A 20,221-nucleotide genomic window follows, 5' to 3' on the forward strand; every position below is an offset into this window, starting at 1 on the left:
ATTGACAATAAAAATGGCTAAATAATAAGAGAAGTGAAAGTTGAAGAATTTTTTTAAAAAATCCAAATATCTCAATACAGCCTATAAATGGATAATAAATGTCTGTAGCTGGTAAATCAAAACAGCACTGTGGCCATAATATTTGGATAGAGAATTAAGCATTGGAAGAATAAAAAATAATTGAAAATGATTGTCTCTGAAGACTACTCTGTGGAAAGAAGGGGCAGTCCCAATGGTGGCTGCTTTCAGCTAAAGGTTTAAGAATGAAGACACTATGGGAAAACACGCTTCAGTAAATCTGAGAGGCACATGGAGCGTGAATGAGAAGGAAATACCTCGCTTCAAAGGTGGATGGAAAATGTTGCAGCCCTGCACTCAGCTTAAACAGCCACCATTATGGGGGAAAAGGGAAAATAAATATCGGGACACAAGTAGCAAACTGCGCTACAGATGGGAAGAATACAATCCCCTTAAATAGGAAGAAGTGAGAAAGCAAATGCGTAACTCCAACGTGAGCACCTCTGGCAGTCGATGGAGCGAAGAAGGAACAGAATGACTAAACATGTGCTGCAAGTATAAGAAGGGAAAAGGGGATGAGGGAAAGGAAACCTGGAGGCTCTTCTCAAAAAGGAGAACAGTGGGAGAACACAATAGTTGGCCAGACCATCAGCTAAAAATCAGAGTGAATGAAAAATCCACATTTGGACTTTCTAAATATGATAAGTTCTGACCCACCAAAGGGTGCCTTCTCAATGCCAGAGACTGGTAAAACCTTGAAAGATTAGAGCCCAAGAGAATCCTCTGTATTTCTTTTTCTTTGATGTTACAGGTTTTTAAAATACATTTTTATATAGAATAACTATAGGTACACAGCTTGGCATTGATCTTGAGGAAGTGCTGGGAGTCAATTTGTGATGTTTTTTCTTTAAAGTTCAGCAGCTTACCTCAACATTATATAGAAATACCATGTGAGGAGCACCTGGGTGGCTCAGAGGGTTAAGCCTCTGCCTTCAGCTCAGGTCAGGATCTCAGGGTCTTGGGATGGAGCCCCGCATCGGGCTCTCTGCTCAGCAGGGAGCCTGCTTCCTCCTCTCTCTCTGCCTGCCTCTCTGCCTATCTGTGATCTCTGTCAAATAAATAAATAAAATCTTTAAAAAAAAAAATACCATGTGATAGCAGCAGCTGGGTGGCCTAGTTAAGTGTCTGACTCTTGATTTTGACTCAGGTCATGACCTCGGGGTCATGAGATGGTTCCCCATGTTGGGCTTCATGCTCAGCAGAGAGTCTGCTTGAGATTCAGTCTCTCCCTCTCCTCCTTGCCTGTCCTGTCTCATGTGTGCATTCTCTCCCTCTCTCTCTCAAATCTTTAAAAAATATATGTCATGTGACAGAGAAAACAAAAGGCAATTCTACTAGGGGGTAGGTGTAGATGGGATTTTATCATTTGCCTTTTGCTACATTCCTACATAAGGAAATAGACAATCCAAATAAACCTGTATCTTTTAAAAAGTGGAATGAGTAATTAATCATCTTGCAAAAGAGAAAGCACCAGGCCCAGATGGGTTCTCTAGTGAATTCTACCAAATACTTAAGGAAGAAAATAAACAATTTCTCTATAATCTCTTTCAGAAAATAGAAATAGGTAATACTCCCTAACTCTTTTCTTTACGCCAGTATTGCCCTATTATCAAAACTGAACAAAGACATTTCAGGAAAACTACAAACCTACAAAAACTACAAAACTACAAACATGAGTATCTCTCATGGACATAGATAAAAAATATTTAATAAAATATTAGCAAATCAAATCCAACAATGTATAAAAATAACTATACACTCACACCAAGTGGGATTTATCATAAGTATAAAGCTCAGTTCAATATTACTGTCAATTAATGTAATTAATCATATCAATAGATGCAGAGAAGCATTTGACAACATCCAACATCCAATCATGGTAAAAACTCTCAGCCACTGGGTATAGGGGAGAATTCCCTCAAGTTGATAAAAAATATGCACAATCAACCTATATCTTATATCATGTATAATGGTAATAAACTCAAAGCTTTCCTACTAATGTCATCACTGCCCTTCAACATTATATTGGAAACACCAACTAATGCAATAAAGGAAAGGAAAAAGGTGTACAAGCTAGGAAAGAAGAAATTAAACTGTCTTTGTTCACAGATGATACAATAATCAGTGTTGAAAATCTGAAAAAATCAATAAAAATAAACCTCCTGGAATTATTATAAAGTTGTAGGATAAGAGGTTAATATACAAATGTCATTAGCTTTTGTATATACCAGCAATGAACAAGTCAAATTTGAAATTAAAAACACAGTTTCATTTCATTTAGCATCCCCCAAAATGAAAAGCTTATAGATCTAACAAAATATGAAAGAAATTTTTGAGAAAAATTATAAAAACCGATAAACATTTAATTAAATGGATAGTTCATATTCATGGATAAGACTGAATATTGTCAAGATGTTAGTTCTTGCCAACTTGGTTGGTAAGAAATCCCAGCAAGTTATTTATAGAGATTGACAAAATGATTGTGAAGTTTGTATGGAGAGTCAAAAGACCCAGAAGAACCAACACAATATTGAAGGAGAAGAACAAGGTCAGAGGACCGATACTACCTGACTTCAATTTGCTATGAAGCTACAGTAATGAAGACAGTATACTGGTGAACGATTAGACAAAAGATCAATGAAATAAAATAGCCCAGAAGTAGACCACCACAAATAAATACTTCAACGGATTTTTGACACAGAAGCAAAGGCAATACAATGGAGCAAAGACTGTGTTTTCAACAAATCATACTGGAACAACTCTATCTACCCACAAAAATAGTGAATCTAGAATCTAGCACTTACAGCCTTCAAAAACAGTGAATCTAGAATCTAGGTCTTATAGCCTTCAAAAAGAGTGAATCTAGAATCTAGCCCTTATAGCCTTCCAAAAGGTGAACTCAAAATATATCATAGACCTAAATGCACAATGCAAAAACCAGAAAAACTCCTATAAGAGTTTTAGACAACCTTGGGTTTTACAATGACTTTTTACATGCAACTCCAAAGGCACAATTCATGAAAGAAAGAATTGAACAGCTAGACTGCAATAAAATTAAAATAAAAAACTTCTGCTCCATGAAAGATGCTATCAGGAGAATGAAAAGACAGCACACACTATGAGAAAATATTTATAAGAGACGTGATAAAGGACTATAATCTAAAATATACAGAGAACTCTGAAAACCCAACAATAGGAAAACACACAACCCAAGTACAAAGTGGGCCAAAGACCCTAAAAGACCCTCACCAAACAAGATAAACAGTTGGAAAATAAGCATATGAAAAGTGATTCTACATCATATGTCATCAGGGAATTACAAATTAAAACAACAATGGGACACCACCACTGTGCACCTATCAGGATGGCCAAAATCCAGAACACTGGATGCTGATAATGGGAAAGTCTACATATATGTGGGGGGTGGGAATATTGGGAAATATCTGTACCTTCCTCCTAACTTGGTTATGAACCTAAACTGTTTTTAAAAGTATAATCTTGGTTTCACTTACTTGTGGAGCATAAGGAATAACATGGAGGACACTGGGAGATGGAGAGGAGAAGTGAGTTGGGGGAAATTAGAGGGGGAGACAAAGATGCAGAGCAAAAGGAAGTCTTAACGAGAATTATAAAATGACACAGCCACTTTGGAAGGCAGTATGGAGATTACTTAAAAACTAAACCTACTTTTACCATATGATCCAGCAATTGTACTCCTTGGTATTTACCCAAAGGAACTGAAAACCTCTGTCTACACAAAAGCCTGTATGTGAATATTTATGGAAGCTCTGGATATTTACAGAAGCTCTATTTGTAATTGCCAAAACTTGGAAATAACCAAGATGTCCGCCAGTAGATAAAATGATAAGTAAACGAGTATATTCAGACAAGGGAACATTATTTAGCACTAAAAAGACATGAGCTGTCAGGCCATGAAAAGATATGGAAGAAACTTAAATGCATATTACAAAGTAAAAGAAAGCAATATGTAAAAGCTTCATACTGTATGATTCCAACCATATGACATTCTGGAAAAGGTAAAAATCTGGAGACAGTAAAATGGTAAGTGACTGCCCAGGGTAGGGACTTGAGGGATGAATGGACCATGGAGTGATTTGTTAGAACAGTGAACTGTTTGATGCTATAATGCCAGACACGTGTCAATATTAATTTGTCCGAACCCATAGAATGTACAAAACCATGAATGAACCCTAATGTAAACCATGAGCTTGAATGATAATGGTGTGTCAAAGTCAACGGTTATAAAAAATGGACCACTCTGATGGGAGATGCTGATAATGGGAAAGGCTACGTATATGTGGGGGTGGGAATATTTTAGGGAATATCTGTACCTTCCTCCTAATTTGGTTATGGACCTAAACTGTTTTAAAAAGTATAATCTTGGTTTCACTTACTTGTGGAGCATAAGGAATAACACAGAGGACACTGGGAGATGGAGAGGAGAAGTGAATTGGGGGAAATCGGAGGGGGAGACAAACCATGAGAGACTGTGGACTCAGAAACAAACTGAGGGTTTTGGAGGGGCGGGGGGTGGGGGGTTGGGTGAACTGGTAGTGGGTATTAAGGAGGGCACGTATTGCATGGAGCACTGGGTGTGGTACATAAACAATGAATTCTGGAACACTGAAAAGAAAAAGAAAAAGAATAGGAAAAAAAACATTTAAAAAGTATCTTTTTAAGGGGTGCCTGGGTGGCTCAGAGGGTTAAAGCCTCTGCCTTCAGCTCAGGTCATGATCCCAGGGTCCTGGGATCGAGCCCCGCATCGGGCTCTCTGCTCAGCGGGGAGCCTGCTTCCTCCTCTCTCCCTGCCTGCTTCTCTGCCTACTTGTGATCTCTGTCTGTCCAATAAATAAATAAAATCTTAAAAAAAAAAGTATCTTTTTAAAAAGAAGTAGAGGAGATACAGACATATATGTAATTACTGAAAACTGAAAAGAAGAAAATTGGAATAAGACTATGAAACTACATGCAAAACTGAATGATGTACTATAGAGCAGTACAATTAGAGCTCAGTTCTTTTTTTTCTCACACAGAAACCATTTGCATGATTGCAGAACAAAATTCACTTATGTGGTTCTCAGACAAAAATCCATTAGATTGTCACCTATTTTCAACAAGTTAACCTCTATCCTTATAGAGCTGTAAAATGTAGTAATCAATAATCAATAATCAATAAATGAAAAAAAGAAACTGCAAGACAATCAGGAACAATGTAAGTATTGATTGGATCTTTAAAGATATTAAAAAATGACTGCTGAGTTTAAGACGATAATGGCTACATGCTTAAATAATTATAGGCAAAATGTCTGATATTTGCTTCAAAATAACCTAGGGAAGGGCCACAAGTAATACAGACGGGTGATACAAGATTAGTCATGGATTCATGACTGTTGATGGTCTGTGATGTGTACCTGAGAGTTCATTATTCTAATCCTTGCTTTGAGGTATTTTTTTTAAAGATTTTTATTTATTTATTTGACAGAGAGAAATCACAAGTAAGCAGAGAGGCAGGCAGAGAGAGAGGAGGAAGCAGGCTCCCCGCTGAGCAGAGAGCCCGATGTGGGGCTCGAACCCAGGACCCGGGATCATGACCTGAGCCGAAGGCAGCGGCCCAACCCACTGAGCCACCCAGGCGCCCCAGCTTTGATGTATTTTTAAAAATTTCCTCTAATTGGGATCTGAGATTGGGAGCATGGAGATACAATGATTTGGAGAAGGATGGTGGGAAACCAAGTCTCTGACACAGAAGATTAGTGGTTGGACAAGAAGCGATAAGATAAGGCAGAGAGGAAGAGACATGTCTCTTGGAAAGAACTTGAAGAAAAGCAGTGTTCAGAGGAAAGCTGAGCACAAAGTGCTCAGAATTCAGTGCCCTATGGAATGGAATTACAGTCTTTCAACCATGCTTAAGGCCATGCCATTTTTCCAACCTGCTGTTTCTAATAATCTCTAGTTTCAGTTGATTACTTAGAACAAGCGTCCAACTATCATCAAAGCTCCAGACCAGAGTACCTAATTTATCAAATACATAAGTGAACTTGCTCATTTATTCATTCAATGGTATGGCCTTCCCCCAAGATCCTTACGGTATTACCAATCTACTGCTGTGTAACAAGTTACCCCAAAGTTTAGTGGGTTAAAATAACAGTAAACATATTTGTGTCCATGGGACAGAAATTAAAAATCAACTTAGCTGTGCAATTCTGGCTCAGGGTTTCTCATGAAGTTGCAATTAGATGTCACCTGGAGCGGGAGGAACACTTCCAAGATGGCTCGCCCACTTGGCTGTCAGTTTGGTGCTGCTGCTGGCAAGAGGCCTGTTACTGTCTGTATTCATTTCCTGAAGCTTCCACAAGAAGTTCCACAATCTGGGTGACTTCAAACAATATATTTGTCTTCTCACATTTCCAGAGGCTAGAAATCGGAAGTCACGGTGTCTTTAGGACTGTGCTTCCTCTGAAAGATCTAGAGGATCTGGTCCATGCCTTTCTCCTGGTTTCTGCTGTTGCCATCCATCCTTGGCACTCTTGGCCTTAGAGACACATCACTCCAATTTCTGCTTCTGTCTTCACATGTGTTCTGCCCTGTGTGTGGTTTCTGTGCCTTTTTTTTTTTTTTAACAGAGAGAGAACGTGTATACATGTGAGTGGGAGGGAGGGGCAGAGGGAGAGAGAGGAAGAGAGAATCTTTAAAAAAAATTTTTAATGTTGGGGCGCCTGCATGACTCAGTGGGTTAAGCCTCTGCTTTCAGTTCAGGTCATGATCTTGGAGTCCTGGGACTGAGCCCCACATCAGGCTCTCTGCTCAGTGGGGAGCCTGCTTCTCTGCCTACTTGTGATCTCTCTCTCTCTCTGTCAAATAAATAAAATCTTTTTTAAAATTTTAATGTAAATTCAGTTTAACATATTCCATTTTATTAGTTTCAGAGTTAGAACTCAGTGATTCATCAATTGCATACAACATCTGGTGCTCATTACTTTAAGTGCCCTTCTTAATGCCCATCACCCAATTACCCCATCATCCTACCCACACCCATCCAGCAACCCTTAGTTTGTTTCCTATAGTTAAGAGTCTCTTATGGTTTGCCTCCCTGTTTTCATCTTATTTTGAGAGAGCGAGAGAATCTTAAGCAGGTTCCACACCCAGCACAGAGCCTGAGATGGGGCTTGATCTCATGACCCTGAGACCATGAACTGAGCCTAAATCAAGAATTGGATGCATAACTGACTGCTTCCCCTGGAGCCCCAGTCTGTGCTCCTTTTTTTTTTTTTTTAATTCTTACAAGGATAGTGGTCAAATTGGATCATGGGCCTACCCTGCTCCAGTAAGACATCATCTTAGTTAATTACATCTGCAATGACCCTATTTCCAAATAAGGTCATATCTGGGTCTAGAAAGAACATAAACTTGGGGGGAACACTATCCAAAATAATGTAGTCTCCATGTGGGCCTCTTCATAGACCAAATGACATGGCAAATGGATCTCCCAGAGCAAGGATCTAAGAGAGCAAAGGCCATTCACTTATGGCCAGACATTAGATATCGCATACCATCACTTCCACTGTGTCATATTCAGTGTGGAGGGATTAGACCAGGGCACAAATATCTGGAGACCAGGATCACTGAGGGCCACCCTGGAGCTGGCTACATGATACACACTTCTTCACTTGAAAAACACACCCATCCCCTCCTCCGGCCTCCTAAACGCTCATCCAATTACAACATTAGCTTCTGTTAGGTTAAACACAATGATCTTCTTTTGTTTATATAAACATCTGTCTGAGGTTTGACCCTAGAAGTTTCTTTTAACACAACTCTTAACAAAAGGTTTTATAGCTACACTCTTGCCTTCCATCTTTATACCATAGTTTTCTGACAGTACCCTGAGTTTTATCTTTGATCGGAAGCTACTTCTTAATTTTAATATTATTTGCCATCTAGAGGTCTGAGAATTTCCAAAACCACCAAGTCCTGACCTCTTTATGTTTAATAGTCCTCTATTTGGTTTCTTTCTCAGCTCTTACAATTTGCAGGCATACCTTGGAGATATTCCTAAAGCAGCAAAAAACACATTCCTATCGAGTGAACATGGAAAATTCTCCAGAATAGATCACATACTGGGTCACAAATCAACCCTCAACAAGTACAAAAAAACCCGAGATCATATCATGCATATTTTCAGACCACAGTGTTATGAAACTGGAAGTCAGCCACAAGAAAAAGATTGAGAACACCTCAAATACATGGAGGTTAAAGAACATCCTACTCAGGAATGAATGGCTGAACTAGAAAATTAAAGAAGAAATTTTGAAAAATACATGGAAGAAAGTGAAAATGAATAAATGACAGAAGGCTTTGGTATATAGTAAAGGTAGTTTTAAGAGGGAAGTATATAGCAATACAGGCCTACCTCAAGAAGCAAGAAAAGTCTCAAATATACAAACTAACCTTACACCTAAAGGAACTAGAAAAGGAGCTGCAAATAAAGCCTAAAGCCAGCGGAAGAAGGTGATAATAAAGACTGGTGCAGAAATATATGATATAAAAGCAAAAAGATATCAATAGAACAATTTAACAAAGCTAAGAGCCAGTTCTTCAAAAGAATTAATAAAATTGAAAAACTCCTAGCCAGACTTATCAGAAAGAAAAAAGACCCAAATACATAAAATCATGAATGAAAGAGAAATCATAACCAACAACACAGAAATACAAACAACTATAAGAGAATACTATGAAAAATTATATGCCAACAAACTGGGCAACCTGAAAGAAACAGACGAAGTCCTAGAAATCTACAAACTACCAAATCTGAAACAGGAAGAAATAAAGAAAATTTTAACAAATGATAAGTGCAAGGAAATTGATTCAGTCATCAAAAATCTCCCAACACACAAAAGTGTTTGGCCAGATGGATTCCTAGGGGAATTCTACCGGATATTTAAACAAGGGCTAATACCTACTTTTCTGAAACTGTTCCCAAAATAGAGATGAAAGGAAAAGTCCCAAATTCATTCTATGAAGCCAGCACTACCTTGATCCCAAAACCAGACAAAGACTCTACTGAAAATATTACAGACTTTATCTCTGATGAATATGGATGCAAAAATTCTCAATAAAATACTAGCAAGTCAAATCCAACAGTATATTAAAAGGATTATTCACCACAATCAAGTGGGATTCATTCCTGGCTGCAGGGGTAGTTCGATATTCACAAATCAATGTGATATACAGCATTAATACAAGAAAGGATAAGAACCATATGATCCTCTCAGGAGATACAGAAAAAGCATTTGACAAAATACAGTATCCTTTCTTGATAAAAATCCTCAACAATGTAGGGTAGATGGTACATACCTCAATATCATAAAACCCATATATGAAAGACCCACAGCTAGTATCATCCTCAATGGGGAAAAACTAAGAGCCTTCCCTCTAAGGTCAGGAACAAGACAGGGATGTCCACTCTCACCATTAATATTTAAGATACTACCAGTAGTCTTAGCCTTAGCAATCAGAAAACAAAAAGAAATAAAAGGCATCCAGACTGGCAAGGAAGAAATCAAATTTTCACTATTTGTGGACAACATGATAGTCTATGATGTGGAAAACCCAGAAGACTCCACCAAAAAATTGCTAGAATACATGAATTCATCAAAGTTGTTGGATATAAAATCAATGTGCAGGATCTGTTGCATTTCTATATACCAATAACAAAGCAACAGAGAAAGAAACCAAGGAATCAATCCTATGTGCAATTGCACCAAAAACAATAAGATACCTAGGAATAAGCCTAACTAAAGAGGTAAATGCTATGTACTCTGACAACTATACTTATGAAACAATCACTTATGAAAGAAATGGAAAAGCATTCCATGTTCATGGATTGGAAGAATAAACATTGTAAATTGTTTGTGCTACCTAGAGCACTCAATACACTTAATGCAATCCCTATTAAAATACCATAAGCATTCATCGCAGAGCTAGAAAACATAATCCTAAAATTTGTATGGAACCACAAAAGACCCCAAATAGGCAAAGCAATTCTGAAAAAGAAAAAACTGGAGGCATTTCGATTCCAGATTTCAGGCTATATTACAAAGCTATAGTCATCAAGACAGTAATGGTAATGGCACAGAAACAGTCACACTGATCAATGGAACAGAACAGAAAACCTAGAAATGGACCCACAACTATATGGTCAACTAATCTTTGACAAAGCAGGAAAGAATATCCAATGGAAAAAAAGACCGTGTCTTCAGCAAGCAAATGGTGTTGGGAAAACTGGACAGCAATATGCAGAAGAATGAAATTGGATTACTCCCTTACACCATACACAAAAATAAACTCAAAATAGATGAAAGACCTAAACGTGAGACAGGAATCCAAAAAAATCCTAGAGAACACAGGCAGAAATCTCTTTGACCTTAGCCACAGCAACTTCTTATTACATGTATCTCCTGAGGCAAGAGAAACAAAAGCAAAAATGAACTATTGGGACCTCATGAAGAAAAAACCTTCTGCACAGTGAAGGAAACAATGAACAAAACTAAAAGGCAGCCAACAGAATGGGAGAAGAAATTTCCAAATGACTTATTTGATAAAGGGTTAGTATTCAAAATATATAAAGAACTTATCAAACTCAACACCCCAAAACAAATAATCCAGTCAAAAATGGGCAAAAGAGGGGTGCCTGGGTGACTCCGTGGGCTAAGCCTCTGCCTTCGGCTTAGGTCATTATCTCAGGGTCCTGGGATCGAGTCCCGCATCGGGCTCTCTGCTCAGCAGGGAGCCTGCTTCCCGCCCCCCCACACCCCGGCCTGCTTCTCTGCCTACTTGTGATCTCTCTGTCAAATAAATAAATAAAATCTTAAAAAAAAAAAAAAAAAAGAACATGATGGTAGAAGAGATTTTTTTTTTTAAATGGGCAAAAGACATGAATAGGCACTCTTCCAAAGAAGACATCCAGATAGTTAACAGTCATATAAAAAGAAGCTCAACATCACTCATCATCAGTGAAATGCAAATCAAAACCATGATGAGATTATCACCTCACACCTGTCAGAATGGCTAAAATGAACAATACAAAAAATAACAGGTGTTGGCAAGCATGTGGAAAAACGGGGAACCCTCTTGCACTGTTGGTGGGAATGCAAACTGGTGCAGCCACTCTGGAGAACAGTTTGGAGGTTCCTCAAAAAGTTAAAAAAAAAAAAAAAAAAAACTACCCTACAACCCAGCAATTGCACTACAAGGTATTTACCCAAAGAATACAAAAACATAGATTTGAAGGGGTATATGCGCCTTAATGTTTATAGCAGCTTTGTCAACAACAGCCAAACTACGGAGAGAGCCCAGATGTCTACCAGCTGATCAGTGGATAAAGATGTGGCATGCCTATACCTATAATGGAATATTACTCAGCCATCAAAAATGACATCTTGTCATTTGCAGCACTGTGGATAGAACTAGAGTGTATTATGTTAAGGGAAATAAGTCTAGTCAGAGAAAAACAAATACCATATGATTTCTCCCATATGTGGAATTTAAGAAACAAAATAGATGAACATATGGGAAGGGGGAAAAGGAAAAAGAGAGAGAGGGAAACAAACCATGAGAGACTCTTAATAATAGAGAACAAACTGAGGGCTGGTGGAGGGAGGTGGCTGGGGGATGGGCTAGATGGGTGGTGGGTATAAAAGGGGGCACAAGTGATGAACACTGGGTGTTGTAGCTAAGTGATGAATCACTGAATTCTACTCCAGATACCAATATCGCACTGTATGTTCACTAAAATTTAAGATTAAAAAAACAGAATGGAACAAAAACCTTAAAGTTAGCCCAGTGTGGATGGAGGATAAGTAAACTGTGTGGCAGCCATATGGTAGGTTACTATTTAATCTTGACAGGGAAGGGGTAGGGAAATATTTTAATGCCATGAAAAAAAGTGTTGGAGTAAAACAGGGCACAAAAGATTCCTATTTTATTCCCGTGTGTGTCCTTAAAGCAAGAGAGCTAGAAAGCCTGGAGAGATACCCAACTGTTATCTTGGGACAGTTGCCAGGGATGTTCCTTTTCCTTAATGCTTCGTGTTCAGTCTACATTACATTTTCTGTAGTGAGCACATATTACTTTCATAATTTAAAAAATTTCATAATTTAAAAAATTACTTTCATAGTTTAAAAAACTAAATCCATGGGTTTGGTTTCTTTTGAATGAAAAATATTAGCAGGGATCTTGTCGAGATGTGTGAAGCATGATCCCCTGTGGGGACCCCCTTGGGCCCTTCCTTGCCTCCACCCAGTTTCACCCGCCCCTGCACCCTTGCAGTGGCCCTGGGAGGCATGGGCCCTGAGCTCAGCTGCTTGGGGCCGGCCTGCCATCAGCTCCCCTTGTGCCTCCCCCTTTTGGAGCAGTGCTGGGGGGGCCCCAAGTGCTCTGCTTGGTCCTCACCCCACCAGTGTGCCTCTGTGGCTCTATTTTCAGAGGGCGAAACGGAGACATCCGGAGCTTCCAGGACCCCAGCAGTAGGGTGACACGCTAGATTCGCAGTACCCAGGGACTGGCCCTGCCTCCCACCCCACAGTCACACTGCAGATCTGCCTGGGCCCCTCTCTCTCTAGGACAGGGTGCACACCAAGAACATCTGTCCCATTGTGTCCTATCTCCTAGAGTGGAAAGCCAGTGCCTTTACCCCTGCCATAAGGTGATGAAGTCAAGCTTTCTGAGGAAGGATGACTCGAGCAAGAGCAGAAGGCACAAAAATAGAGATGATCTCCAAGGTCCGTCCGGCCAGTGTGTCCTTGGCAGGTTCTGGGGCTAACACAGCGGGCAGTGGTCTGGGCTAGAAGGGGGTAAAGCGAGCTTGAGCTATAAGGAAGTCCTTCCCCAGGACTTGCCAGAACTGAGAAACACCTTCAGGGCACTAGACCAACAGACTATCTTTGCTAGGCCTCCATGTCTCTGTGAGGGATAGGGGTCACCTAGAAGGGTTCCTGGCTTTGCCTCTTCCAGGGGAGCACAGAGAGGGTGGAGAGACCACAGTACTTGGGCAATTGCTTGCACAGAGGGCTCTTCTGCACTGGGTCTGTTCTGGATGGTAGAGCAAAGGACAGCATGGAGGATAGCCAGCCTGGTCCCAGGAGACCAGAGCCCTCACCACCCATCGGACTCTGTTGATCCTGTCCCTACCCCCGCTTTCTGTACCTGTATTCTAGGGCTTAGTCATAGACATCCGGTGCAAGAGGTCCTGGACAACTTTCAGGCCAACCTTGTCATATTTAAGAGAAACTTGTCCAAGGGCATTCAAGTGGCCAGCAGATTTTTAGGGATGAGCCCTCTGACGAGAGGACACGATTCCCGCAATTTCATCTTGATCTCTTTGTGCATCCACACTGTCACACTGGGAAGTTCTGCCAGACAATGACAAGCACGAAGTGATGGAACGATTGCCTTGTCCTCCCTTTAGGTGCTAATAACAACCTGCTCCTTCCAGAGACATCGGGTTTCCTTGGAGAACTTGGTGAGAACCAAGGGAGTGATGGACTCGTGTCAGGCACACATTCGGGGCAGAAGACCTCTGGGCCGGTCTTCGCATCATCTACCAGACCAGGTACATATGGGGTTCCCACTAAACCTGTCTCCTGTACTCTTTAGCAGCACCTGACGCTGTTTTAGGACCGGCCCTCCAGCACCTTTGGACACTGAGCTACAGTGGAGGGCCACCACCCTCATGCGCAGCCTGCAGAGTGCCAAGAAGCAATCCAACCTTTTACCCCCACCCCCCAAGACTGGCTTGTCACTATTGTCACAGGGATCTATCATACCGGATATCTAGAGAATTGTGTCGGTTCACTAACAGTGGCAAACTATGTCACAGGAGGTTGAATTTCACCTTCAACCTTTTTATAATTAACTCAATTTTTATCCTTACAGGATTATGTGGTAAAAAACCAGCAAGGAGGGCGCCTGGGTGGCTCAGTGGGTTAAGCCGCTGCCTTCGGCTCAGGTCATGATCTCGGGGTCCTGGGATCGAGTCCCGCATCGGGCTCTCTGCTCAGCAGGGAGCCCGCTTCCCTCTCTCTCTCTCTCTCTCTCTCTGCCTGCCTCTCCGTCTACTTGTGATCTCTCTCTGTCAAATAAATAAATAAAATCTTTAAAAAAAAACAACCAGCAAGGACATAAGAGCTGAACATTTTCTTACGCACTCTTGCCCCACACTGTCCGATAAAGCAGTTACTGCACACGGGAGATGGTGCCAGTGAGCGTCACATTCATACAGGATTTGGAAGACAGCATGGAAAAACAAGAATGTTAGCATTTCTTTTTAATAAATTTTCTATTACACGTTGAAATGATGAAAATAAATTTCACTTTTTTTCTTCTTTAGTGAAAAGCTATTGAAAACTTCATATATAACATATTTGGCTCACAGTATGTTTTTGATGGAGGGTGCTGGTCTAGAATATCTATCTGAAAGCATTCCTCCTTGCAGACTTTAAAGCAAAATGCAAAATTCCTTTCTTCCACAAAACATGAAGGATTGTTTGTAAGGACTTGTGTCCGGGCACTTTCCAAAGATACATGCCCGGTATCATTCTCCTGCTCCTGCACAGTGAGTACCAGGTCTGTGGCAAATGATTCCAGGACCTCGGGACTGTTTGCAATTTCCAGGGTCCAGAGAGACAAAAGCAGCTCCCGCCAGCATTCCTGTGACTGCTGAAAAGAGATGGAGAGATCCTCCGCCTCCCTCTTCATACTCTTGGGACCCACACGAGCACTCCCTCCCTCTGCCTTCTTCAAGAGTGGCAGCAGGGAGAGAAGCATGTTGATAATCATGATCAATCCCCCATAGCATTTTAGGAGGGCTCTGTGCCCAGGAATGAAGCAGGATCCCTCTTGGATAGCGCGAGACAGCCAATCCCAAACAGGAACATTACAATAAAAAGTTCTGGGGGGATGGGAGACAGCAAAAGAAATACCCAAAGTAATAGAAACATACAAGAATATTGCTTGTAATTCGTGGCTTATTCTGGGGGCGCTCACCAATCGCATCTTAAATAAATGGTGAGGGAAACGCCCAGTGCCGGGCAGCACACACCATGTGTTTTCTACCTTTATGTAATCAGGGTCCGAAAGGTGGGAAATACAAGGGGGATGTATTCAAAGATTTTCTCCCGTACGCCCTGGGTCTCATCTGCTGACAGACGGACAAAGGACTAGGTGGGAGTTCATTTTCCGTCCCACTGTGCTTTAATTTCTCTTGCTAAAGGAACTGTGGAATGAGGGAGAACAGAGGATTTTCAGTATTTGATGACTCTCCATAGTGTGCCTGGTACAAGCCTCGTATAAGCAACAGGTCCTGTAATTCTCTCTTATAGTTGAGGAAACAGACCTGAGATCATTTGAGTGATGGAAACTTAAGCCGTTTGTCTGAAGACACAAGCTAACAGCAGACGCAGGGTGGGAGCAAGGCTGTCCGTCTTCGGAGCCCACAGTCCGGCCGTGATACACAGTGGGTAGCCACGCCCACGCGGTTTGCCCTCATCTCTACTTTGTGCTGTCATCATTGGCATTGAAAGAGTATTAGCAATTGGGAACTTGAAACTGTTAAGGATCACTTCAGCTGAGAGATGCTTAGCCAGTTGGGTGGAAAGGCCGGTGCAGTGCAAGTCAGGAGAAGGCTCAGCTGACTTTTCCTCCGGGGCCGCGGAAAACCTCCCCGCCTGTGGTCATGATTTCTCACAGGTCCTTGGGTTTCTCCTTGGCACGGATCTCTCTATAACCTTGCAACCAGGGCTGTGGGAAAGGGATGGCAGCCCGGCTTATGAATGTTTTCATTGACTGGTACATTAGAAAATACTTGTTCTAATTGACTAATACATTAGAAAATGCTTACCTCACTTTTAAAAATTAAATAATGATTCCACGAACCCACCTTCCGACGTCTTAGGACACAGAGCGTCCCTGCTGTGAGAAACAGACTGCCGGACTAGCTGCTCCTCTTACCTGGGGGCCTGGGGCACAGAACACGGCCCCCGGCAGAGCTATTCTGCAGAACGCCCACAGGTCAACACCTTGGCAAGGGGCCCTGGCCCATGCCTGCTCTCTGCACCCGTGGGCCTCACTGTGGACTTTTTGGAAAGCTCTCGCCTCCCCAGCCACCGTCCCTGAACATTTCAGCTTTAGTCTTCTCTCCCAATCAATCCCAGCTGGCATCTTCTAGTTAAGAATTACTCCGAATTTCTGTCTTGTACGTTTTTTTGCCTTGAGAGCCATTACAGAGTTCTCGAAGTTCAATGACATTCGGAAGGAACAGAGAAAAGTGAGCACTCAGTCACCGTCTGCCATCTCAAGTTAAGACCTCTGACTTGTAAATAAGGCCGCTTCCAGTTTGCTGGAAGGAGCTGATAACCCGGTGGGGGTGTCCTGAAAATTAGCCCCGACTTCACCAGAGGAAGCTTCTTGACCTCTTCTGGCTTATGCTCTGTCCTGTTTTAAGATCCAATGTTTCTTTATAAACATTATCTCACTTAGGGATTCATCTAAAATGCAGACTATAGCAGCTTTACCCTCCAACAGATCTGTGAGAGAAATACAGTTTCTGACCCAGCAGAGCTGTTATTTACTTTTTCTTTCTGTTCTCCTTCCTTCTCTCTTTCTTCCTTCCTTTTTCTTCTTTTTCTTTCTCTTTCTCTTTTCCTTCCTTCCTTTCCTTTCCTCTTTTTTCTCTTCCCCCCTCCCCTCCCCTCTCCTCCCTCCTTGCCTTCCTTCCTTCCTTTCTATTAAGCAGGCTCTATGCCCAGGGTGGAGCCCAACGCAGGGCTTGGACTCACAACCCTAAGATCAAGACCTGAGCTGGGACCAAGAGTCAGAAGGACGCTCAGCCGACTGAGCCACCCAGGAGCACAAAAGCTGCATTTCTTAAAATCAAGGCTCGCCTACCCATGGAAAGCAGATCCAGGCCCTCTGGATACCTAATTTCAGTACTACCTGTGCGTTTGTCTAATTTATGCTTCTACTTGCTTTAGATTATTTTTTCCTTAGCCAGACTTTTAAAAAAATGTATTGGTGACCCAAACGTCCCTTGCATTCTTTGATGACCTCTAATTGCTGGTGCTCCTGAGGTTGAGGGCACCACGCGGCCTCCTCCACCCCACCCCTACCAGGGGGTGGGGATGACCCATGTATGACCCATGACCCACTGTGTGCCCTCCCTCATTAGAAACTTCGTTTCCATCCTCTTTCCCCCTTCCCAGCAAAACAGTTGAAGCATGTGCCCAAATTTATTTTTTATTTTGCATACATAGGAAATGGGACTCTATCAAAAGAGAACAAAAAAGAGAAATGAGCCAAATGTTGCAGAGGAAAAACATGCACAGATCTGCTCCCAGCTTACTCCTAATCACTGACTCTATAAGACTTCGACACACCAGGAGCTGGATCTACTCCGGGAGGGGGACACAGTCCACTGTCAGCACAGACGGGACGAGAAGGGCCAGGAGATGCCACCACGAGTGGAATTTCTACGCACAGTAGCAGCGTTCGCTGTAGCAGGGTTCTCAGCCAGGTTCGAGGGAAAACAAAATTTATCTTCACAAACACGGAATACAAAATTGTTGAGCACTACCTAAATCGTTTAGTCTCTGAGATCATTTGTTATCAAAAAGAGAAATGAAATTTAGTCATGGATATTTGGGTGCTTATTCAACTGCACCGGGATCCAATTCCGGGGGCGGCCCTTACTGTGCTTCTTCATTAAGACCAAAAAAAAAAAAAAAAAGGGAAGGGAGAAATTTAAGTCAAAAATGCAAGACAAATGACCCGGAAGAAGAGGAACCTTCTGGACCCATGTAGTTGTCCTTGGTTGTAAACAGCAAACGTTGTGCTTTGTTGTCTCCTTTGGATCAAGGACGAGATGAGGAGAGGTACTGCTGTCAGGGACAGGAGTTCGGAGGTCACACGAGGCTGGCCGAAGACACCAGCAGCAGCATCTGTGTTTAAAACCTGTGTTTCCAAGGGCCTGTGTTCGGCTCCCAGCATTTCCTGCAGAATTCCCTGGGAGGCTTGCAGGTTCTCCATCTTCGCAGGGAGGTAATTCTGAGCAGGTGCTGCAGTCCTATCCTGATCTCCCACCCGGGAGGAAAGGGACACCCAGACTCCTGGTCTGGGGGAATGAAAACACTCAGCATCCACTCCAGTGACATGTTCTGAAGCTCAAGTCCAATGAGTAACAATTTCTCAAGAGGCTGGTCCAATTAGTTATTACAAAAATAACCCCCCGCCACCTGCCGGCCCTATCCCACTACTACACACACAGGGACCCTCCGTCTGGGCTACGCGGCTTTGCGTTCCTACACACGACCGGCCGGATTTCCGGGGGTTCACCTGCGCCGCCAGCACTGTTTACTGCAGAGACCGGACCCTCCTTTCAGCCCGGTGACCCCTCGCTAGAGCCCGCGGTGATGAGACGCGCTTCTCTGCCAGGGTTTGCATTTCCAACCACATCTTCTCTTCTCATTTTGATTAAGCCGTCAGTGAAATCTACTCAGTACTTTTTAAAGAGATCTTCCTGCGGTCCTGGGATTTTGCATTCCTCTTTTTCCAGCAAGCTTCTCCTCTTTAGAGAACACCCCCCCCCACATACACACACATGGGCTGACATCAAACTGCAGGCCTGGCCTGCTGCCCCAGGCTGGAAACCACTGGCGGGAGCCTGCTGGGTCACCGCTCTCCAAGGGGATGGTGTGACCTCCCAGCTGGCAGGGCCTCTCTGCTTGGAAAGTGTCCATCACAACCACCAGCGGGGCTGTTGAAGGAAGGGTGTGGAGACCTCTGGTCAGACAGCTGCTGATGTTCAGAGAAGACACTTGAGTCTGACCTTAAAGGACAGGACTCTAAACGAGCTTCCATAGACTCACTAGAAAGCCGGGGGCAGGGGGGATGGCAGGGAGGTGAACCATTTTATTTTTGCCCAGTCAGACCAAGAGTTCATAAAATGCAATGTCCCAGTTTGACGCAGGAATCCATTTCCCATAACTTGCAGGAACTTTCCTTCGTGATTTTCGGGTAACTGTCGACATCCAAACTTGACCTCATCTGGATCCGCATCTCCTTGAGGTACACAGTCCCCTCCCGGCCCTGGCTACGCAGAAGGGAAGCCACTGTCATCTCTAGGAAGTGAGTGGAGATAGGAAGGGCGAGGAGGCTTCTCCCACAGCGGAGCCTCACAGCTTCCTGAAGAGGAAGACTGACAGGACGAGGGGCTCCAAGAGTGGAGCCTGGGGTGCCTCACTGCCGTGAGCTGCCTGCTGTGTGCCCGGGCCAGGAGCGGTCCCCTCCTCGTACTCACCTGCGCTCACCTGCACACACAGGCCCTGCCTTGCCTCCTTCTCCTTAGTCTCTCTCCCGAGGATCTAGGGTGTCAACCCTTGGGGACTGTCCACACTCTGCCAGAGCTCAGATTACATCAGAAACAGAAGCAACAGAGGAGACACAGGATAAATTCAAATATTGGTCCTCCACAGAAAACTTGAAAGGGAGCTGTGCTTGCTTTGAAGATATCAAAGAGGAATTTGCCCTTAGTGGCTCAGAAGACAATTCCCGGAAGCGAACATTGATGGGGACTGAGAGGTGCGGTGAGAGCGCCCCTCCCCGTTCCCCCGTGAGGTCGCACAGGCAGGAGCCGGGCAGCACCCCGCTACTTGGCCTTCACCACCTGTTCATACGGGGGCGGGGGCGTGTTGCAGTAAGAAGGGGGCGGAGGGTAGGCCATGCTTCCCTGGGGTGAGTTGGGCTGCACCTGGAAAGCCATCGGCACAGTATTTCCGGCGGGATTCATCCCCGGTCCTCCAGGGTCGGTGTAATACGGCAGCCCCGGCTGCTGGGCTCCTGAAAAGACAGATTAGCAGATGTGAACATGGCACAGAAAACGCAGAGCCCACCACACCAGAGCAGCGTCCGGCCGGGGCCTGCGGGGACCAGCACCCCGGTCCTTCACTCACCCCGCACGCAAGCAAGGCCCAACACCCGAACACAGCGGGGCACCGGGATACGGTAACAAGCCAGAGCCACACGTGAGTCCCTGGCCTCGTGGGGCCTGTGCTCTGCTGGGGTGTAGACGGCT

The 20,221-nt window shown here is 43.3% G+C and overlaps 1 protein-coding gene across 1 annotated transcript in view; it reads right to left on the minus strand.

Moving 5' to 3' along the window:
* Positions 1-17,370: 17,370 nt before the first annotated feature.
* Positions 17,371-20,221, minus strand: part of VOPP1 (VOPP1 WW domain binding protein) — a 106,020-nt gene continuing 103,169 nt past the window's right edge. Inside the window, exon 5 of the mRNA XM_047694630.1 lies at positions 17,371-19,986. Coding sequence (XP_047550586.1) covers positions 19,796-19,986 — 191 coding nt within the window. The 3' untranslated portion in view covers positions 17,371-19,795. The remainder of the gene's footprint in view (positions 19,987-20,221) is intronic.

The sequence above is a fragment of the Lutra lutra genome, chromosome 11 (genome assembly GCF_902655055.1).
Source record: "Lutra lutra chromosome 11, mLutLut1.2, whole genome shotgun sequence".
Classification (NCBI taxonomy): domain Eukaryota; kingdom Metazoa; phylum Chordata; class Mammalia; order Carnivora; family Mustelidae; genus Lutra; species Lutra lutra.